General features: G+C 37.2%; 1 protein-coding gene and 1 non-coding gene across 5 annotated transcripts in view; both read left to right on the top strand.

Annotated features, from left to right (window-relative positions):
- Positions 1–23,451, top strand: part of RC3H2 (ring finger and CCCH-type domains 2) — a 59,713-nt gene that overhangs the window by 7,577 nt on the left and 28,685 nt on the right. For all 4 annotated transcript variants that reach the window (XM_019970781.2, XM_019970779.2, XM_019970782.2 and 1 more), the window contains exons 3-9: positions 2,027–2,144; positions 4,745–4,978; positions 13,832–14,007; positions 19,712–19,912; positions 20,372–20,504; positions 20,619–20,737; positions 21,986–22,098. In XM_019970781.2, the coding sequence (XP_019826340.2) occupies positions 2,027–2,144; positions 4,745–4,978; positions 13,832–14,007; positions 19,712–19,912; positions 20,372–20,504; positions 20,619–20,737; positions 21,986–22,098 (1,094 nt within the window). The remainder of the gene's footprint in view (positions 1–2,026; positions 2,145–4,744; positions 4,979–13,831; positions 14,008–19,711; positions 19,913–20,371; positions 20,505–20,618; positions 20,738–21,985; positions 22,099–23,451) is intronic.
- Positions 20,183–20,293, top strand: LOC139186007 (small nucleolar RNA SNORD90). Its single transcript, XR_011569584.1, has one exon. It is a non-coding gene; the product is annotated as a small nucleolar RNA SNORD90 (small nucleolar RNA).

Below are 23,451 nucleotides of genomic sequence, written 5' to 3'. Positions count from 1 at the left end.
AAATAACATTTCTTATTATTTTATTGAATCAGCAAGACCCTAGATTTACAATAATTTCTATTGAATAAGGGCTTACTTTGTTTTAGGTATGCTGGTAAACAGTCCACATCTATTATTATCTTGTCATAGCTCTTCAGGTAGTTATTATCCCCATTTTACAGGTGAGGAGGAAAATGAAATTCTGTACATCATGTACTACATATTTTAATACTACAATTTTAGTACTGCATATGAAAGCAAGAAAGTAAGGATTTTTCTGATTAATCACTTCTTAGAAAATTCAGTGAATTAAAATACTCCATTCTTTTAGTGTCTTGATACTTGAGGTTTTTCTTTTAAAGCAATTTCTTTTCACTGTTTATAATCCAGTTAGGCTGTGAAATCAAGACAAGTCTATATTCAACAATGTGTCATAATTTAGCAATTTTTTTCTTAAGGGTGCGTCAAATAATGGTGTCTCTTGCAGGTAGTGGCGTCTTAGATCCAATAATACAATACTGTAGATTATTTGTAATAATACTAAGCTATCATTTATTTAGCATCTGCTATAGATCAGGTGGAGCTTCCCTGGTAAAGAATCTACCTGCAATTCAGGAGACCCGATTCAATTCCTGGGTTGGGAAGTTCCCCTGGGGAAGGGATAGGCTATCCACTCCAGTATTCTTGGGCTTCCTTGCTGGCTCAGATGGTACCCGCCTGCAGTGTGGGAGACCTGGATTCGATCCCTAGGTTGTGAAGATCCTCTGGAGGAGGGCATGGTAACCCACTCCAGTATTCTTGCCTAAAGGATCCCCATGGACAGAGGGGCCTGGTGGGCTACAGTGCATGGGGTTGCAAAGAGTTGGACATGAGTGAGCGACTAAGCACACAGCACATAGGTCAGACATAGTGTTTTTCTTTTACTTAAAAATGTTCTCTCAGTTGGTCCTTAAATTATCTTGCAGGTCTTTACGTAGCTTGCATTACCTTTTCAGCCTCAGCTCCTGTACTATCCTCAGTCTTTCTGCTTAAGCCGCTCTGGCCTGCTAACCAATTGTTAGCTACACCAAACATACTCCCACCTGAGGGCTTTTGCACTGAGTGCTGTTTTGACTAAGATACTCATTTCTTTATTCACATGTCAAGATTCACAAGGAAGCCTATCCTGACCATCCTTGTTCAAATTGCAGTCCCCCTCCAATACTCTCAAATCCCCCTTACCTTTGCTGTATAATTTTTACTGATCATCTTCTATCATGCTATTTAATTGTTTTTATTTATCAGCCATGTGTTCTCTTTACTAGAATGTAAGCTATGGCAAGAAATGTTTTGCCTGTTTTGCTCACTGATAGATGCCTAGTGCCTAAAACTGCTTGGCACATGGTAAGCACTCCGTGAATATCAATACTTGTTGGATTAAACTGAGTTTTGAGATGGCACAATTAGATAGGGATTTTCATCTTCATATTGCAGGTAGAGAAACCATGACTTGGAACAGTTAAATAATTTATTAAAGATTACTTGTAGAAATTGAAGAGCTGCCCAATATTTTACCCAAACTTTGACCTTGCATTTAGAACAAGGTGGGGCAGATCATAAAAATTATAGTAAGTAAGTTATATGGGAAGAAGGTGTTAAGGGGGAAATGTTCTCCCTTTTTACCTACTTTTTATTTTGAAATGCTTTTTTTTTTTTAATTGCAAGAAGCAGTACACAGAGAACCTGTATGACTTTCTGTAGCCTCTCCTAATGTTAGCACTTTTCTGAGTTATAGCATTGTTATCCCCAAGGAATAACATGGATACAGTACAATTAGTTACCACCTTTTTTTCCCTCTTAGTAATTCACCCAATCCATACTGTTAAGTATGATATCTTTGGTTCTTAGAAAGCAGTTTGGCTAGGTACTTGGCTTTAATTTTACTTAAACTTGTTTGATGTATTGTGTCTGTATTAGAAGTTCATACTCAATAAGATTATCATCAAATGTAAAGTTAACAATTGCATGAATTAGATGAATGTATTTCTTCATTCTTTTTTGTTTTTAGGTACCAGATCATCAGTCAGTAAAGTTAAGTAATTTAGGTGAGAACAAACACTATGAGGTTGCAAAGAAATGTGTTGAAGATTTGGCGCTCTACTTAAAACCACTAAGTGGAGGTAAAGGTAAGTATTTTTGTGGGTGAGTAGGCCTTGGTAATACATTACCTTTGAAATACTTGGTGTTGATACCCTATTAAATAATTTTTAGTTTTGAAAAATGAGATTGTTTGGAGAGATCATAGATGTCTTTTTGATTGAGAACATTATATATATTTTTGGAGATAGTATTGCTATTAATTTAAGAATTCATCAGATATGTTGAGATTTATACATTGTTTATGTTAAACTAATGTTGCTATAGCAGAATATTAGCTTTAATGAATCCTACTAAGACAATTTCATGTATTTATTCAGTCATTTATTAAATTTTAGGAGCACCTGCAGTGGCTAGGGTCTTCCTGGACCCCACAGTCCATTGATTAGATGGGGAAAGAAGTTCAGTAAGTGCTGTGACAGAAATGGAATTCTATTTTATCACTGCATCTTCAGTAACTAGCAGGTCATAAATGTAATACAAAGTTGAGTGAATGAATTAATGAAATATTTATTTTGCATGTGCTCTATGTTTTGCACTGTTGGATATTTTGGACATAGTGACTTCCTTGAGAAGTATATCCTGTCTACCTCATTCATTCATGGAGCAGATACTTAAAGAGCATGTACTCAGTACCAGGCACTTATAAAAACATTTAGTAAAAATGTCTGCCCTTATAGCACTTATGTTTTGGAAAAAGAAAGTATAATAAACAAAAAGCATAATAAAAACATTGAATAGTATGTTATAAATGATATTTGCTGTTGAAAGAAAACAGTACAGTTAAGTGGATCAGAAATGTCAGAGTGAGGGGAAAAGGGTGGGTTGCAATTTTAAACAAGGTAATTAGTGTGGACCTTGTTAAGATGGTAGCTTCTGAACTTGAGATGAAAGAGATGAAGCAGTTAACCATGTCGGTTCCTGGGAAAAGACTGTTCCAGGCAGAGGAAATAGCAAAGTCCCCAAGACATGCGTATTGTCTTCAAAGAACAACAATAGGAAAGTGTGCTTGGAGCAGAGTGTGTGAGGGTATGGGGTAGACGAAAAGAAATGGTGAGACCAGATGATGTACAGACTTGCAGCCCTTTTTAAAGACTTGAGCTTTTACTCTGAGTGAAATTGGGGAATTACTCTAGGGTTTTGAGCAGAGAAGTGACATGATCTGACTAATGGTGAAAGGGTCACCCTAGCTGCTCTGTTGAGAATTCAGTGCAGAAGGGCAGGGTTGGGACCAGGGTATTGGTTAATAGGCTAATGGGACAGGGTTAGTAGCAGTGGAGGTAGTGGAAAGTAGGTAGTCTGGATGATTTTTGAGGTAGAGTCAGAAGGATTTCCTAAATTATTGGATGAGGGGCATGAGAAAAAGATCTGAGTCAAGTGTGATTCTTGAGTTTTGGGGCCTGAGCACCTGGAAAGAGAGGTTACCATCAACTTAGACAAGGATGCAGGTCAGTCAGGTTTAGGTAAGGAGATCAAGAGTTCAGTCTTAGTTATGTTGAATTTGGTTATATCAAATCTTCACTTGGATGCTATTGGGTAACCGGTAAATGTACGTTAAGGACTAGGTATAGCAGCTGTAATTTTGGGGAGTCATTAGCATAAATAGTATTTAAACCAATAAGACTGAATGAGATCACATAAGTAGTGATATAGAAAACAAGAACTGGGTCCTAGGCCGTTTAACATTAAGAAGTCAAGAAGAAAAGTTGAGATCAGCAAAGAAGACTGGAAAAGATGAAGGAGGGAAAAAATAAGAGAAAGTGGTGTTCTGGAAGCCAAATAAAGAATGTTTTTAAAGGAGTTAGGAGTGATCTGTGTTGAGTCCTGTTGAAAGGTTAAATAAGGTAAGGATTGAGAATTGACCCCTGATGTAGCAAGGTGGAGGTAAGTCTTGTCATGAGGAGCAGTTTCAGTCACGTGATGGTGGCACAGACATGATTGGAGTAGGTTTTAAAGATTGTAAACCAAGGATTTGGAGATTGTGAATATAGGCAACACTAGAGGATTTGCTACAAAACGGAGGAAAGGGTGCAGAGGGGTAGTAAAGGGATGAATACAAAGATTTGTTTTTAAGATGTATAAAATAACAGCATGCTGTTCTTACTGTATGTTGATGCAAATGATCAAGTAGAAAGGGAACAACTGATGTAGGAGAGAGGGAAGAATTGCTGAAGCAGTATCTTTTAGTTGAAAAGGGAATTGGATTTAAGATCTTGTCCTGGAGCTGTGTTCTAAATGTCTTGTGTACAGTAAAACAAAACTGTTGTTAATTGTTACTTTTAGATTTAACTTTTCATTTATTTATCTCCAAATTTATCTTCAATGGTTTTAGTTAAGATGAAGAATAGACTTAAAAAAACCCAAATTGCTGTCTTTTGTGGGACACATATAACCCAGAGAACAGGATACCCAAATAAAATTTGAGGTAATTAAAATTTAGACTCCAGTTACCACAGAATAGTAATAAACAGGGACAGAACACTGATTGTCAAAAAGTGAAAGTACCTTATAAGGAACTCATTAGGAATTGTGGCTTAATAGTTGAATACTAGGTATTTTTATTAAATAGATAATGAAATTGACTTTTTTATTTTAATTGAAAAAAACTGTAGTTTCCTTTTTCTTGAAGGTGTAGCTAGTTTGAACCAGAGTGCACTGAGCCGTCCAATGCAAAGGAAACTAGTGACACTTGTAAACTGTCAGCTGGTGGAGGAAGAAGGTCGTGTAAGAGCCATACGCGCAGCCCGTTCACTTGGAGAAAGGACTGTAACGGAGCTAATATTACAGCACCAGAACCCTCAGCAGTTGTCTGCCAACCTATGGGCTGCTGTCAGGGCTCGAGGATGCCAGTTTCTAGGGCCAGGTAAGATAGATCACTGTCTTATTGGCTATCAGGGCTAGAGGGTGCCAGTTTCTAGGAATAGGTGAGAATGCTCTGATTTATGGATACAAATTTTAACCTAATGAAAGATAAACTTTTTTTTTTTTTTTTATAATAACCACCCTACCTTGGGGTGCTTGACATGTTTGTTTTCGCTGCACTGGCTCTTGATTGCAGCAAATAGGCTTTCTCTAGTTGTAGCATACAGGCTTTTCTTGTGCAGCATGGGCTTAAGTTGCCCCACAGCATGTGGGATCTTAGTCCCTTGTCAGGGATCGAACCCATGTCCCCTGCACTGGAAAGTGGATTCTTAACCACTGGACTACCAGGAAAGTCCCAACTAGTTTTTATTGATCATAACTTATATGATGAACAGGGCTATAGTATCTTTGAATAAATTTCTTATTTAATTCTCAACAGTCTTTAAGTGACACAGACCCAACTTTACAAATCAGAAAACTGAATTAGAGAGAGGCCTAATATTGCACACGTAGTAAGTAAAGGAAAAATAAACTTTCTTTTTATGAAGAAAATTAGAAGTTCATGATTGTCTTTAAAATTGGGAAACAGAAAAATGATTAGAAAAAATGAGAATCACCAGAGTTTTTGTAGTTACCATCAACTGCATTCTTTTTTTAAAAAATCTTTACCTATACCAAGGTTATGAGGTACTTTTCTGTGATATCGTATTGTTTTACCTTTCTGATTTAGAACTATATAGGCTATGAAGAATTTATTTGTGTGGATGAAACTTTTTAAATGGCATTGGGACTACTGGATAGACATGTGGAAAAACATAAAATTGGATGTATTTCTTTTTTTTTTTTTTGCATGAATGTATTTCTTATATTCCTTAGCTATATAAATTTTAAATAGGTTAGAAATACTAATGATTAAAAAATAAATTATAAGTAATAAAAACTTAAAACTCAGTATTCACAAAACTAAGATCTTGGCATCTAGCTACATCACTTCATGATAGATCGATGGGGAAAAAAATGGAAACAGTGACAGACTTTATTTTCTTGGGCTCCAAAATCACTGTGGATGGTGACTGCAGCCATGAAATTAAAAGATGCTTGTTCCTTGTAAAAAAAGCTTTGACAAACCTAGACAGTGTATTGAAAAGCAGAGACATCACTTAGCCGACAAAGGTCCATATAGTCAAAGCTCTGGTTTTTCCAGTAGTCACGTATGGATGACTGTGAGAGTTGGACCATGGCTGTGCATAAAAATTGATGCCTTCAAACCATGGTGCTGAGAAAGACTCTTGAGAGTCCCTTCGACAGCAGGGAGATCAAACTAGTTAATCCTAAAGGAGATCAACCCTGAATTGGAAGGACTGATGCTGAAACTGAAACTTCAATACTTTGGCCACCTGATGAGAAAAGCCAACTCAGTGGAAAAGACCCTGAACTGGGAAAGATTGAGGGCAGGAGGAGAATGGGATGACAGAGGATGAGATGGTTGGATGGCATCACCAATTCAGTGGACATGAGTTTGAACAAACTCTGGGAGATAGTGAAGGACAGGGAATCCTGATATGCTGCAGTCTGTGGGGTTAAAAAGAGTCAGGTGTAACTGAGTGACTCGACAACAACAAAAGTGAACATAAGAGTGAATTTCTTTATAACCTAGAAGTAGGAAACACTCTTTTCTTTGGCTCCAAATCCAGAAGCAATTAGAGAAAAGATTGATATTTGACTATATAATTTTTAAAAATTATATCATAATAAAGCCTCATAAGAAAAGTAAGATGAAAGATGATGCTATGAAACTGCTACACTGAATATGCCAGCAAATTTGGAAAATTTAGCAGTGGCCACAGGACTGGAAAATGTCAGTTTTCATTCCAATCCCAAAGAAAGGCAATGCCAAAGAATGCTCAAACTACCGCACAATTGCACTCATCTCACATGCTAGTAAAGTAATGCTCAAAATCCTCCAAGCCAGACTGCAGCAGTACGTGAACTGCGAACTTCCAGATATTCAAGCTGGTTTTAGAAAAGGCAGAGGAACCAGAGATCAAATTGCCAACATCCGCTGGATCATGGAAAAAGCAAGAGAGTTCCAGAAAAACATCTATTTCTGCTTTATTGACTATGCCAAAGCCTTTGACTGTGTGGATCACAATAAACTGTGGAAAATTCTGAAAGAGATGGGAATACCAGACCACCTGACCTGCCTCTTGAGAAAGTTATATGCAGGTCAAGAAGCAACAGTTAGAACTGGAACAGTTAGAACTGAACATGGAGCAACAGACTTGTTCCAAATAGGAAAAGGAGTACATCAAGGCTGTATATTGTCACCCTGCTTATTTAGCTTCTATGCAGAGTACATCATGAGAAACACTGGGCTGGAAGAAACACAAGCTGGAATCAAGATTGCCGGGAGAAACATCAGTAACCTCAGATATGCAGATGACACCACCCTTATGGCAGAAAGTGAAGAAGAACTCAAAAGCCTCTTGATGAAAGTGAAAGTGGAGAGTGAAAAAGTTGGCTTAAAGGTCAACATTCAGAAAACTAAGATCATGGCATCCGGTCCCATCACTTCATAGGAAATAGATGGGGAAACAGGGGAAACAGTGTCAGACTTTATATTGGGGGGCTCCAAAATCACTGCAGATGGTGACTGCAGCCATGAAATTAAAAGACGCTTACTCCTTGGAAGGAAAGTTATGACCAACCTAGATAGCATATTCAAAAGCAAAGACATTACTTTACCAACAAAGGTCCGTCTAGTCAAGGCTATGGTTTTTCCACTGGTCATGTATGGATGTGAGATACATGTGAAGAAAGCTGAGCGCTGAAGAATTGATGCTTTTGAACTGTGGTGTTAGAGAAGAGTCTTGAGAGTCCCTTGGACTACAAGGAGATCCAACCAGTCCATTCTGAAGGAGATCATCCCTGGGATTTCTTTGGAAGGAATGATGCTAAAGCTGAAACTCTAGTACTCTGGCCACCTCATGCGCAGAGTTGACTCATTGGAAAAGATTCTGATGCTGGGAGGGATTGGGGGCAGGAGGAGAAGGGGACGACAGAGGATGAGATGGCTGGATGGCATCACTGACTCGATGGACGTGAGTTTGAGTGAACTCTGGGAGTTAGTGATGGACAGGGAGGCCTGGCATGCTGTGATTCATGGGGTCGCAAAGAGTTGGATACGACTGAGCGACTGAACTGAACTGAACTGAAGAAAATTAAAAAAAAAAAAGAAACTTGGGGAAATATTTATATAATATCACGTACAAGGGGCTTATATAACTAATATATAATTGTGTTGTACGTAGTTGCTCGGTCATGTCTGACTCTGCAACACCATGAATTGTAGCCCGCCAGGTTCCTCTGTCCATGAGGAGGATTCTCCAGGCAAGAATATTGGAGTGGGCATGGGTTGCCATGCCCTCCTACAGGGGATCTTCCTTATCCAGGGATTGATCCCAGGTCTCCTGCATTGCAGGCAGATTCTTTACTGTCTGAGCCACCAGGAAAGCCCAATATATTTACTTGTAAAAAAACTCAGAAGAAATATACCAGCCACCCAATTAAAAAATTGACCAAAAATGCAGACAATTCAAGGGAAAAAGTAATGTAAATGGCCCTCAAACATATAAAAAGATACTCAGTATTTCTCATATTAAGAGAAATATACATTAAAATTACACTGAAATACCATTTCTCACCTGTCAGATTGGCCAGATTCAAAAGTCTGACAACTTTGTTGTCAAGCCTGTGGGAAAACAGGTACTTTCATCCAGTAATAGTGGGAATGCAAAGTGGGGCAAAGTATAGAGAGAGGAATTTGTCAGTATGTAGCAAAATCATCTGCACATCTACTCTTTGGCCCAGCAGTCCTTTTTCTAGCAATCTGTCGTATAAATATGGTGAAAAATATAGAATGCATAAATTTAATAAAGCACTATTTATAATAGCAGACATCTAGAATGAACTTGAAAGTCTGAATAGGAGACTGGCTTAGTAAACTGCTATCTATCTTTCCAGTGGATTGCCCTGCAACTGTTGAAAGGAATGAGGAAAATGTGTATAGTCTGCTGCCTATGATAATGTAATATACATTACGATAGAAAATAAGCAAGGTGCAGAATAATATGCTTATTGTAGGAAAGCAAATTTTTATCTCGAAAAGGAAGAAACAACCATTTTCAAATTATTTGTTTATATTTTTCAAAAGAACATTGGTAGGAAAAGTTACAACATAATAAACATGTAGTTAGGAAGAACAGAGGGAAACCAGACAGGACCAGAAGCTAGACCTCTCTCAGTGTACCTTGATTTGTACTTTGAACCTGTGTAAAGGTTTTATGTAATTTTAAAACAATTTTTAGTAAATATGAGTTTTAGAAATTTAAATAAAATGAATAGAACAAAAAAATGCCTAAAAACAAAAAGCTAAACATTATTTTGGCAGCATATTCATCAGGAATGAATTAATTCAGGTGACTAGAACACAGTGTTTTGATTTTTATATTCCTGGTGTGATATATAATAGATTATATTCACTAGTCTTACTGATATTGTTATTTTGAAATGAATTAGGATACAGCAAGTAAGTAGTTATATTAATGCCATCGGAAACAAAAATTTTTGACATTTAAAAAGAGATATAAGTATGAAATCAAAGAATTTATGTAAAAAGCCTGCATCCTTAAATTTTAATTGGCAAATAAGTACAGACTCATTTAATTTTCTTTTTCTAGAAAATAAGTATTTCCTAACTGTCCACTGTAAAGGCTTGAAAGGAATGAATAGCCATAGCACCCAGATAACATTTCATACTAAAAAGAAGTAGGGCTCTTTGAATAAATGTCTTATGCCAGTTCTAGGATAGAAAAAGTACAAGATGAGCCTGGGAAGTCTTGTGCTAGAAAGTAAAAAAGCTTTTAAAGACCGTCGGAATCTTGTCAAAAGGACACAGAATTTGAAAAGGCTCCCACTGGATAAAAGTGGGACAATTTGAACTTCCAAATGAATAATGACTATAATGAATTAAAAAACATAAAATGTGTAAAAATCCGTGATCCTGTAATGTTAGTACAGAAAAAATTAATTGGTTATCTTTGTCAGTTACTACAACACCAACACATTATGCTAAAAATTGGAAAAGGAATAGAAAAAAATCAAGCATGCTTTTTCTGCCTTTTTAAGTTACTTTCAAGGACAGTTTCTCAGAATTTTGAGGGTAAGTTTTTCCTTTAGCAGAGTTCTAGCTAATAAATATAGGAAAAAAAATGTTAAAGTTAGAAAAATCACATCAGGTGAATTAATGGGTCTAGGTAAGAATTACTATTGGCTGTTAAAACCAATAGATGAAAGGTTGAAAGTGAAAGTGAAGTCGCTCAGTTGTGTCTGACTCTTTGTGACCCCGTGGACTGTAGGCCACCAGGCTCCTGCATCCATGTTATTTCCCAGGCAAGAATACTGGAGTGGGTTGCCATTTCCTTCTCCAGGGGATCTTCCCAACCCAGGGATCGAACACGGGTCTCCTGCATTGCAGGCAGACGCTTTAACCTCTGCGACACCAGGGAAGCCCAGATGAAAGGTTAGTAAATGCAAAAGGCCTGAACCCACTGATGAATCTTGATATTACTAAAAGTGAGACATCTAGGTCTTATATACCTATGTGATATACAAAATAAGAAGTATGCTTGCCCTGCCCAAAACCCCCAAAAGCTAAAATCTTATTTCAAATCTAATCAAGTCTCTAGTTTACATGAAATAAGGAGGATAAAGGCATACCATAAAAAAAAGTGCAAAATTAGCGAAATTGAGAATGTGGGATATTGTTTAGAAAAATGATTGTTTCTGCAACCAGTTATTTTGTTCTAATTGGGAGGGTGGGAGAGTGGTGAGAAACTAGTATAGATTTTTCTTGTTAAGCGTGAAGACATACAAATCAAAAGCTACATATGGACTTTGGCTGCTTACTCAAAGAAACCAACTGTAAGAGGAAATTTTGAGACAGTGGGAGAAAATTCAGCATGGATTGGATATTAGATGATATCAAGGAAATATATTTCTTTTTTTAGACATGGTAATAGTGTTATGTTAATTTTTTAAGTGCTTACCTGTTAGAAATACATAATGAATTATTTAAGGATAAAGTGCTATGTTATCTTGGATTTACTTCAAACCACTCCAGCTAGAACAAACTAGAGAAGTGGATAAAGAGTAGATGAACCCTTACTGGCAGGAGCTGTATTAGGAATGCATGTTATTTCTACTTTTGTATATGTTTTATTTTACATAATACAAAGTTAAATTGAAAAATAATTTTGAAAATCCATAGAAAGTGAAAGTGAAGTCGCTTAGTTGTGTCTGACTCTTTGCAACCCCATGGACTGTAACCTGCCATGCTCCTCTGTCCATGGGATTTTCCAGGCAAGAGTACTGGAGTGGGTTGCCATTTCCTTCTCCAGAGAATCTTCCATATTTATATATAATTTGAGAATGCCGCCTGTGGATATTTCCTCATGTTTATTTACCTTATCTAAGAAGCACTAGGTGGTGTGTTGGTTTAGTCGCTAAATTGTCTCTGACTCTTGTGACCTCGTGGACTATAGCCAACTAGCCTCCTCTGTCCATGGGATTCTCCAGGAAGAATATGGAGTGGGTTGCCATTTCCTTCTCCAAATCTTCCTGACCCAGGGACCTGCATCCCCTGCATTGCAGGCAGATTCTTAACAGTGAGCCACCATGGAAGCCTAAGAAGCACTAGACTAGTTATCAAATATCCTGTGTTCTGAAACTCAATGACAAAAAGATAATAAATAGCACAGTTTAAAAATGGCCAAGGGCTTAAATAAATATTTCTACATAGAAGATACATAGATGGTGAAAAAGTCCATGAAAAGATGCTTAGTGTCATTAGTCATTAAAGAAATGCAAATCAGAATCACAGTGAGATACCATTTCATATCCACTAGGTTGTCTGTAATTTAAAAAGTGGAAAATAAAAGTGTTAATCGAGGATGTTAGGGAGCCCCTGTGGAAAAACAGTTTGGTGGTTCCACAGAAAGTTAAATGTAGAATTACCTTATGATCCAGCATTTCCACTCTTAGGTGTATACCCAAAGGAACTGAAAACAGGTATTCAAACTAGTATTTGTGCATGAATATTTATAGCAGTGTTACTCACAATAATCAAAAGATGGAAGCAATCCCATCAGTTTTTATGAATGGATAACCAATATGTGGTATATTTATAAATACTGTATTATTTAGCCATAGAAAGGATTGAAATACCAATACATACCACAATGTGGATGAACTTTGAAAATGTTATTTTAAGTGAAGGAAGTCAGGGAATAGGTCACATATTCTGCATACACAAATGTCAGTCCATAGAACCAGACATCAGGCTAGTAGTTGCTGGAGGCTGCAGGGGTCAGTGGTATGAGGAGTGACTGCTTAATGGTTATTGAGTTCCTGTCAGATAATGAAGATGTCTCTAGAACTAGATAGAGTTGATGGTTTTATACCATTGTGAATTGTTTACTTTAAAATGGTTAATTTTATGTTATATGAATTTTACCTCAATTTTTAAAAAGTCCTTGTTTCTAGTTATTATTTTGTTGCTTACTGATTGTGAAACTTGGCCTAGTCACTTAACTTTTCTGAGTCTTGATGTCCCACTTTGAAAAAGAAGGGATTTGATTTTTAATCTAGATTCTAGATGATCTTTCAGTTCCATTGTTTTCATTGAGAACCAGTATATTTTTACCAAAAAGTTACTAGAATAATGTAGAGAATTCCTTTGTACTCTTTATCCATATTCACTCATTTGTAATATTTTGCTATATTTGTTATATAGTTCACTTTCTCATCTTTTTGAACCATTTAAGAGTAGGTTGCCTATTTCATGCCTCCTTTACTGCTTACACTTAAGTCTTTTTTTAATTAAAAAGAATACATTCATCAAATTCAGAAAATTTAAATTTGTTAAAACTTATATTCCAGTTTTGTTGGTTATTCCAGAAATATCTTTTATGGCATTAATTTTTTTCATTTTATGATTGAGTCTAAGATGATGTCATGTATTTATTTGTCACAGCTGTTATGTGACATGCAGGGTCTTTATTCCTCTATCAGGGATTGAACCCATACCCTCTTCCGTGGAAACACAGAGTCTTAACTATTGGACTGCCAGGGAAGACACTGTCATACCTCTTTTTAGTCTTCTTTAACATAGTACCATTCTTCAGTCTTTCTTTGTCTAATGTTGCTATTCTTGAAGAATACAGGCAGTTATTTTATAGAATGTTCTTAATTTGGGGTTTTTTGATATCCCCTTATGATTAGATTCAGATTATACTTTTACCTCCCTGACTGGAAAGCAACACAAATTGATGCCTTTAGGTATTGCATCCAGTGGCTAATACTACTTTTAAATTATATACAAAATAATTCTGACAGGCAAAGCAACAGTCTCAAGCATAAAAAAATTACCATTTATTTTAAGACTACTGTGTGTCCTTCACATGTTATTTGTCAGAGTAGCTCTGTGAGTTTTATAAACAAGGGCCTTTTTCACTTCAACATTATGATTATCTAGTTGACTATTACAAAGCTATAGAGGATATATTTTGTTTAAAATCTGTTTACTTGTATTTTGATTGGTTGTTCAGTAGGACACGTCTTTTGCTTGATTACTTTCTAAGTAAACTATATTTATGTATGTATGATGTTCTCTTTTTGTGCTAAGTATTTGAGTACTAGAGATAATGAACCACTATAAACTAATATCCAAAGAAGACTGACAGATGTGATCTGCAGGGCTCCTCATTTATCATGAACTCATGTTCTTTTCTTATAGCTATGCAGGAAGAAGCTTTGAAGTTGGTGTTACTGGCATTAGAAGATGGTTCTGCTCTCTCAAGGAAAGTTCTGGTACTTTTTGTTGTGCAAAGACTAGAACCAAGATTTCCTCAGGCATCAAAAACAAGTATTGGTCATGTTGTGCAACTACTGTATCGAGCTTCTTGTTTTAAGGTAAGTAGCAAGCAACCATCTGAACATTGCATGCCTGGAATGGGTGTTACCTGGTCTAGAGGCCCCAGAAATAAAAGAGATAAAGGAGACTTTTCCTTCTGTATTTAATGCATCTGTTAACACTGTAGATGTATAATACTGCTATGCGTGGGTGTAAGAACACATAATGTGAAGGTGTCAGTAACACTATGAGGAAACAAGTTTGGTGAACTTGACTCTTGGAATAGTAAAAATGAACTGAAGAAGCCTAATTCATTTATATTTACCACCTTAAAAGAGAGTCGGGAACCATACTGAAAACTTAATAAAAGAAGGCAAATATTTTAACTTCCCCATTATTATTTTTATCTCTTTCTCTGTTGTGATTAGATTAAAGCCTTTAAACTGAAGGTAGCCCGTATGTTGTCCTGGGGACAACAGGAGAGTAAAAGTTGAGGATTGCCCACTGTGCATTTAGATAATAAGGTTTTTGTCAAAGAGGGTAGGGATGAACCCTAAGCTATTTCAAAATGTAGTTTCCTTGTCAGATAGGCTTATGGGTGATGACAGGTACTGAGAGACATGGAAAGAAGGCTGAATCCTTAAAGTTTTTGCATGATACAGGAATGTAAGTTGCTGGTGAGGTCTTGAGCAAAGGGACCACGTCTTGGAATAGAAAGGCCCATTGGCTTCTATAAAAGTAAAACTTCTGGATTTGAAACCAAGGCTTATTTAAGCTATTTTGCTGATTTTATAGCTCAAGAGTGATAACGATATAAGCAGAAAGAGGGTTTTTTTTGTGTGTGCACTGCTTAGTATGAGGTAACAGGTTAATTGTTGATGAAAATATGTTCAAATGAGTTATCTTCACAAATGAGAGTTGGACACTCTCTGCCTGCTAGTTACAGTGCTTGATTGTGTCCTTAGGGAAACAACTGAAACCAATCTCTGGTTCTTCAAACAATGCTTTTGGCTAAGCGTCCAGATGACCGAGCTCATTTATCATCCTGAAGTGACCACCTAGGTTCTTACACTGTGCCTTACAGATTTAATGTTGTTCTTTTCCTCAACAGTATCATACAGATTTGTGGTTCATAATTGTCATACATCTACAACTGCTCCTAATACCTGACATTTGAATAACACTAAGTTTAGAAAGAGATTTCAGTATCATGCTCTCATTTCATCCTATACTACTGCCCTATAGTTTAAAATGTTAAAAGCAGTGTTTTGGTGAATAAAAGGGTATCATGCTGACAGTTGCTGAAAGACCTCTCTCCAGGGACATTTACTCTAGTAAACTACTGTGAGTGAGTCAAGATATTTTCCTTGACTCTAGACTTAGAGACCTGAATTTTGGGCATTCCTCAGGAGCAGAATCACAAACAAGGTCACATACTACATGTTATCAATTTTATTAATTTGTAATTAGAAGTTCAGCTCTTAAATGACTTTAATTCTCATGTTGTAGGTATTTTCCAGTAGAAGATTATCAAACCTTTGCTTGCTTAGCATGAAGTCAGAGCAAAGGGAGTTGATGATTCCAGTGTTTAATGCAGTGGTTCCAAAATGAAGATACACATCAGAATCGCCTATGGGATTTTGCAGAGTGTACATACATTCCTGGTCCCATCCCTGGATATTTTATCTGATAACAAAAATACATGAGTGCAACTTGAACATTCATACATACTTTTTAATTATGTGGTCTTCGAAGCCACGGATTCTGATTACTTGAAATTGTAATTTTCAAAACTTCATGGGTGAGAAAAAAAAAAAAAAAAACTTCATGGGTGATTCTGATACCTGTTATTAGAACTTGACTAGGCCAGGCTTTGCAAGCCGCCTATAATACATACATCTTTACAGTTCAGGTGGATAGATGTTCATACTACCCAAGAGCACCCTGTACCCTTGTGGTTGGATGAGTGTTAACCACCTTCTGGTTTTTTAGGTTTCTTTTTTGTATGTTTTAGATTAATAATTCTTGCTTTTGTTTCTTTAAGTATATTATTTTGAGATTTCGAAGTTATACTCTGCTCTTTCTTAAATTAAATGTAAGATCATGTTGATTAGAATTTTGGGTCCCATACTTTTCTATAATGTATATATTCTCAAAGAGAATTGTGAATTGATACTATTAAGTTAACTCTCAGATTGATTTCCCAGTCTTTATGTTCTAGAGGTCATATTACTGTTGTCTCCTGTGCCACCGGTAGCAATTGAAACAGCCAGTGAGGTGGTCTGGGGATATTTCCATTTTACTGATGAGGAAATCATCAATTTGAAGAGTTTGAACAATGTGCTCAGTCTAAGTTTCAGAGCCTGTACTAGGCCTAGGTTGTCTGAATTCTAACCAAGTATCAGATTTCACATGGCCATTAGTAGATTTTATGGTTCAGGAATAAGTGTATTTTTTATTGTGAAAATTAACTAGCTACATACTTTTAGATAATTAGTTTCAGTAAGACATGTAAAACTCTACCTTTGAATTTGTTTTTTGTCACTTAAGTATAGATTAAAGCTGTAAAAATACCCTATGCTACGCTAACTCACTTCAGTCGTGTCCGACTCTGTGTGACCCCATAGACGGCAGCCACCAGGCTCCCCCGTCCCTGGGATTCTACAGGCGAGAACACTGGAGTGGGTTGCCATTTTGAAAGTGAAAAGTGAAAGAGAAGTTGCTCAGTCGTGTCCGACTCGTAGCGACCCCATGGACTGCAGCCTACCAAGGTCCTCCATCCATGGGATTTTCCAGGCAAGAGTACTGGAGTGGGGTGCCATTGCCTTCTCCGAAAAATACCCTAATAATCTTTATTGTGGTGGCAGGAAATTTCTCAATTTCTTAATCATCAACCGTAGTGCTCAGTTCAGTTCGTTTCAGTTCAGTCACTCAGTCGTGTCCGACTCTTTGCGACCCCATGAATCCCAGCACGCCAGGCCTCCCTGTCCATCACCAACTCCCGGAGTTCACCCAGACTCAACGTCCATCGAGTCAGTGATGCCATCCAGCCATCTCATCCTCTGTCGTCCCCTTCTCCTCCTGCCTCCAATCCCTCCCAGCATCAGAGTCTTTCCCAGTGAGTCAACTCTTCGAATGAGGTGGCCAAAGTACTGGAGTTTCAGCTTTAGCATCATTCCTTCCAAAGAAATCCCAGGGCTGATCTCCTTCAGAATGGACTGGTTGGATCTCCTTGCAGTCCAAGGGACTCTCAAGAGTCTTCTCCAGAATAACAGTTCAAAAGCATCAATTCTTCGGCGCTCAGCCTTCTTTACAGTCCAACTCTCACATCCATACATGACCACAGGAAAAACCATAGCCTTGACTAGACGGACCTTTGTTGGCAAAGTAATGTCTCTGCTTTTGAATATGCTATCTAGGTTGGTCATAACTTTCCTTCCAAGGAGTAAGTGTCTTTTAATTTCATGGCTGCAATCACCATCTGCAGTGATTTGGGAGCCCCCAAAAATAAAGTCTGACACTGTTTCCCCTGTTTCCCCATCTATTTCCCATGAAGTGATGGGACCGGATGCCATGATCTTTGTTTTCTGAATGTTGAGCTTTAATCCAACTTTTTCACTCTCCACTTTCACCTTCATCAAGAGGCTTTTGAGTTCCTCTTCACTTTCTGCCATAAGGGTGGTGGCATCTGCATATCTGAGGTTATTGATATTTCTCCTGGCAATCTTGATTCCAGCTTGTGCTTCTTCCAGCCCAGCGTTTCTCATGATGTACTCTGCATAGAAGTTAAATAAGCAGGGTGACAATATACAGCCTTGATGTACTCCTTTTCCTATTTGGAACAAGTCTGTTGTTCCATGTCCAGTTCAAACTGTTGCTTCTTGACCTGCATACAAATTTCTCAAGAGGCAGGTCAGGTGGTCAGGTATTCCCATCTCTTTCAGAATTTTCCACAGTTTATTGTGATCCACACAGTCAAGGGCTTTGGCATAGTCAGTAAAGCAGAAATAGATGTTTTTCTGGAATTCTCTTGCTTTTTCCATGATCCAGCAGATGTTGGCAATTTGATCTCTGGTTCTTCTGCCTTTTCTAAAACCAGCTTGAACATCAGGAAGTTCACGGTTCACATATTGCGGAAGCCTGGCTTGGAGAAATTTGAGCATTACTAGCATGTGAGATGAGTGCAATTGTGTGGTAGTTTGAGCATTCTTTGGCATTGCCTTTCTTTGGGATTGGAATGAAAACTGGAAATTGGAAAAAAATTGAAATTGGAAAAAAAATGTACATACTTTAATTAAAAAATATTGCTAAAAATGCTTACTGTCATCTGGGCCTTCAGCAAGCTTTAGTCTTTTTGTTGGTGGAGGGTCTTACATCATTGTTGATGACTGACTGACCAAGGCGGTACTTGCTGAAGGTTGGAGTGCCTGTTGCAATTTCTTAAAACAGCAGCACAGCTTGCCCCATGAATTGAGTCTTCCTTTCGCAGATAATTTCTCTGTGGCATCCAGTTTACCCACAGCAGAACCTCTTTCAGAATTGAAGTGGATTCTCTCAAACCTCGCTGCTGCTTTATCAACTAAACTTATGTACTTTTCTAAATCCTTTATTATCATCTCAACAATCTTCACAGCATCTTCACCAGGAATAGATTCTATCTCAAGAAACAACTTTCTTTGCTTATCTTTAAACAACTCCATTAAGGTTTTATTGTGAGATTACAATAATTCAGTCACATATTTAGGATCCACTTCAGTTCTTGTTCTTTTGCTTTTTCTACCATGTCTGCAGTTACTTCCTCCACTAAAGTCATAAGTCCTTCAGAGTCATCCATGAGAGCTGAAATCTTCTAAGTTCCTGTTAATGTTGATATTTTAACCTATGCCCATGAATCACAAATGTTCTTAGTGGCATCTAGAATGCCAACAGGTTTTCAGTCTACATTGCCCTGATCCATCAAAGGAAATACTATCTATGGCCGTGATAGCCTTACGAAATGTATCTTCTAAATAATAAGGCATGAAAGTCAGAATTACTCCTTGATCCATGGGCTACAGAGTGGAAGTTGTGTTATCAGGCACGAAAACATTACTCTTTTCGTACATTTCCATCAGAACTCTTGAGTTACCAGGTGCATTGTCAATGAGCAGTAATATTTGGAAAGGAATTTTTTTCCTAAGCAGTAGGTCTCATCAGTGGGCTTAAAATTCCCAGTAAACCATATTGTAAACAGATGTGCTGTTATTTGGGTTTTGTTATTCCATTTCTAGAGTACAGGCAGAGTAGATTCAGTGTAGTTCTTAAGGACCTAATATTTTGGGGGAGGTAAATGAGGATTGCTGCTACTGCTAAGTCACTTCAGTCGTGTCCGACTCTGTGCGACCCCATAGACGGCAGCCCACCAGGCTCCTCTGTCCCTGGGATTTTCCAGGCAAGAATACTGGAGGGGGTTGCCATTTCCGTCTCCAAAATGAGGATTGGCCTCAATTTAATATCACCAGTTACATTAGCCCCTCACAGAAGAGTCAGCCTGTCCTTTGAGCTTTGAAGACAGGTCCTGACTTCTCTCTGACTGTGAAAGTCCTAGAGTGTCTTCTTAGAATTTTTAGTAAGTAGATTATTTTTTTGTACCTTCTTCATGTTGTATCTGATAGGCTATAGGTACCTCCCCCTTTTAAAATAAAGAAAAAGTTGGTTGGGGGAGTGGTGAGAGCAAAGCAAATCTGATGTTTTTTTTTTTTTTTTTCTCCTTTCTATTTTTAGGTTACCAAAAGGGATGAAGACTCTTCCCTGATGCAGCTAAAGGAGGAATTCCGCAGTTATGAGGCTTTACGCAGAGAACATGATGCCCAAATTGTTCATATTGCTATGGAAGCAGGACTCCGTATTTCACCTGAGCAATGGTCCTCACTTCTGTATGGTGACTTGGCGCATAAATCACACATGCAGTCTATCATTGATAAGGTTTGTGAAACTAGAGATGCTAATTTTGTATCGTTGTTAATCTTGATGAATATTTGAATCTTCTGAAGGAACTAAAGAGAAAACCAGTTGGGAGATTCCTGTTTTTACATGTAAATATCTCATAGATATCATTTCTCTCTTTTTTATTATTTTCTAATTTTCAAAATAAACTAAAGGAGGCGATAGGGAAACAAATACGGGTATTGACATAAAAACAGCCTAGCTTACCAAGTCTGTCATTTATCTAGATTCTGACACCACATAGCTAATAAATAAGTTTTCTAAGTGTCTAATGATGAATTTCATAGGGCAGATTCTGAGGTGAAAATTTAATTCATCATTGATACTTCTACTATGGAATCTGAAGACACTTGAAAACTTATTCAGTATGTTGATTGAATAAAAGCATTTGAATATAGATGTGTTGTAAAAACCTTTTCATTTTCTCTTTTGTGTTAGCTGCAGTCTCCCGAATCCTTTGCAAAGAGTGTTCAGGAATTGACAATTGTTTTGCAACGAACAGGTGACCCAGCTAACTTAAATAGATTGAGGCCTCACTTAGAGCTTCTTGCAAATATAGACCCTAATCCAGGTATGTGAGAATATAATTGCTTATGCTTTTTAAAAAATGATTTCCTATACACAAGAGATTTATCGCTAATGAATTTTTTTTTCCTCATCTCATCCGCTTGGCGGACTATTTTAGATGCTGTTTCACCAACTTGGGAGCAGCTAGAAAATGCAATGGTAGCTGTTAAAACAGTGGTTCATGGCCTAGTAGACTTCATACAAAATTATAGTAGAAAAGGCCATGAGACACCTCAGGTAAGTAAAGTTATTTCTCTTCTGACTGCTCTTATTTCTAATGAAGCATGCTGAACATCTTAACAGGCTGTTTGGTTAATGGACTCCTTATTTGACAGCCCTGTCACATAAGTTTTTATTCTCTGTTCTTTTGAGAGAAACCTGAGTTTTAGTGTACCTGATAGTGTACCTGATTCATAGTACAGCAATAGTTTGGGGAGTGTCTTGAATATGAGTTCACTGCAAGTTTTTTTGACTGGCTGTAGATCTGATTCTATCCAAATATTTTGCCTGATTTTTTCTTAATTTGGGGAAATTGTCACTTTTTTCTCATTTGTTGCCATTCCAGTGAGTTCATATTTGTAAATGTGTGGAAATAAAGTATTTTCAATGTACTTTTGAAGGAGTTATTTAAGGTAAAACCATTTATTCTAATAATAACATCCATTTATTAAGTTATTATGAGCCAGTCTCAATATTTTACATAGATTATTTCTAATCCTCCCAGCCACCTGCAAGGCAGTTGCTGTCTCCAAGTTGAAGTTGAAAGAGGTTAAATAACATATCTAAGATCACGGTGGCAGTAAGTGACAGAACTGGGATCAAGTCTACTCCAAAGTGATCTTTCCACTCTTCTGTCCTTATTCTATTAGAAGACATTATAATGTTCAAAAATTAGCTAAAAGATGAATGTTTCATCTTAAGGTCACAGAAATAATGATGTCTTAGAGTTTGATGCAAATTATAGCAGTCATGATGTTTTTATATTTTGCCTCATTATTTGTATAAACTTAGCACCGACCCTTGGAAGAAAGTTATACTCTGAAGTTGACAAGTAAAATTAGTGTTTCTTAAATTTTAACTTCTAGAGTAAGTTGTATTCTTCCTTTTCCTGAGAACGTTTAAGTAGACAAAGCTTACAGCTTTTTAAATGCTTTTTGACATTGTTTGCTTGATTTGATATCATAATTTTGAGACATCAATGAATTTTGATGAAAAAATCTTTTATTTTTGTGGACATTTTGTTGACAGATAAGTAATGCAGCTTTGAACTAGTTCCTGATGATCCTCAGAAGGAGTATCTAAAATGTCAACTCATGATTATGCCATGTAACTCATAACAGGAAACAGGGCAGTGGTAGTTACGTCAGCACAAGAGTTGTCTAATGTGAAAAGGAATTAAAGGTGTCCTCATAGAACTCTGATGTCACAAGGAGTGAGTGAGAACTGAAATCTTCATTTATCCACATACTGATTTTCTTTTTGTAGCCTCAGCCAAACAGCAAATACAAGACCAGCATGTGTCGAGATTTGCGACAGCAAGGAGGGTGTCCACGAGGAACAAATTGTACTTTTGCCCATTCTCAGGAAGAGCTTGAAAAGTAAGTTAAGAGAACTCTATTTTATTTGGATTTAATTTTGGTCATCATGAAAGAGTCATATAGAGTCAAAGTTTGTGATGAGTTTCAAAGATGCAGTTAAGTCCACATCATGGAATTCTTTAGATTGAAAAATAACCTTTACTTTTGAAACCATACCTTGTTGCTTCTGGCAGCATAGTTAACAAGTGATTTAAAACCTTATTCAGGAATCTAATTTTAGACCATTGTAGAGCTAGAATTCATGTTTCTGCTAAGCACCTGTGCAGAATGAAAATATTCTTATGCTTAGAGTCTTATTTACTCAGGTTCTATTGAAGGTAACAGCTGAGTCTCAGGTAAAATGGTAAAGCAGATACATTTTCTTTTTATGGGCTTTTGGTCTTTTTAACATTCTTTTCCCTCTCTCCTGTCCTATAGGTAATCCCTTTTTCTATGTCCACTTATCCCAGACATAAAAGTAAATGGAGATAAACTGTAATAAATGTTGTCAAAGTTTTGGTTGTTCTGTTTTTTAACCAAAACATTCATCATTGAGATTTCACCAAAAATTGATTCTAGCCTTTCTACTGAATATCTCACCTGCATATCAACTGTTAATGGACATCTCTCTTTTGTTTTTAGATACTTTAAATCCAATTTGAGCTAATTTTCTCCTCATATATTGATGTCTTCTCTTGTATACACCATCTGCCTACTCTCCCCAGGTGTACCCTGTCCAGTCAGTTATATATTCCATGCTATTGGAATAATTTTTGTCAGCTTTCACTTGCTTGTCTTAGTCAAGTCTGTCAGTTCGGCTTCCTGTATATTTCTTGACTCTTGTTCTTTCTGTCGTTGTAGTCTAACCTGGCATCCCCTTTTCTTGATTCATAGTTGCCTCCTAATTAGTTATCGTATAGCTGTGGTTGTCTACCCTCAACCCCATTATTCCCAACAAAATAGGGGGAACTTTGCATTTAAGGCTCATTGCAGATAATGAGAAGCTTAGGAATCCCTGTTGATAAAGATATAAAGTCTACTCTGTGGCCTGCAAGTCTCTGTGTCATCTACTTCATGCCTACTTTTTTGGGGGGTGGCTAGCCCCACACCACGCTGTATGTAGAATTTTAGTTCTCCAACCAGGGTTCAAACCTGTGCCAACTACATTGGAAGCACAGAGTTTTAACCACTGGACAGCCAGGGAAGTCCCCTGGCCTACCTTTTTTACTTCATCTCGCAGTGCTTCCCATTTAGGAGACCTCCTTTGGGAAGCCCTTAAACTTAAAAAAGTTGGAGAAGAAATTGTGTGATTTCATTGCCATTATACTCACAACTGGTGCCCACCTGAAAATCCATTTTCCATCTTATATCTTC

Source organism: Bos indicus, chromosome 11 (assembly GCF_029378745.1).
Source record: "Bos indicus isolate NIAB-ARS_2022 breed Sahiwal x Tharparkar chromosome 11, NIAB-ARS_B.indTharparkar_mat_pri_1.0, whole genome shotgun sequence".
Classification (NCBI taxonomy): Eukaryota; Metazoa; Chordata; class Mammalia; order Artiodactyla; family Bovidae; genus Bos; species Bos indicus.
Note: the sequence above shows the minus strand (reverse complement) of the source record. Positions and strands in the feature narration are given on the sequence as shown.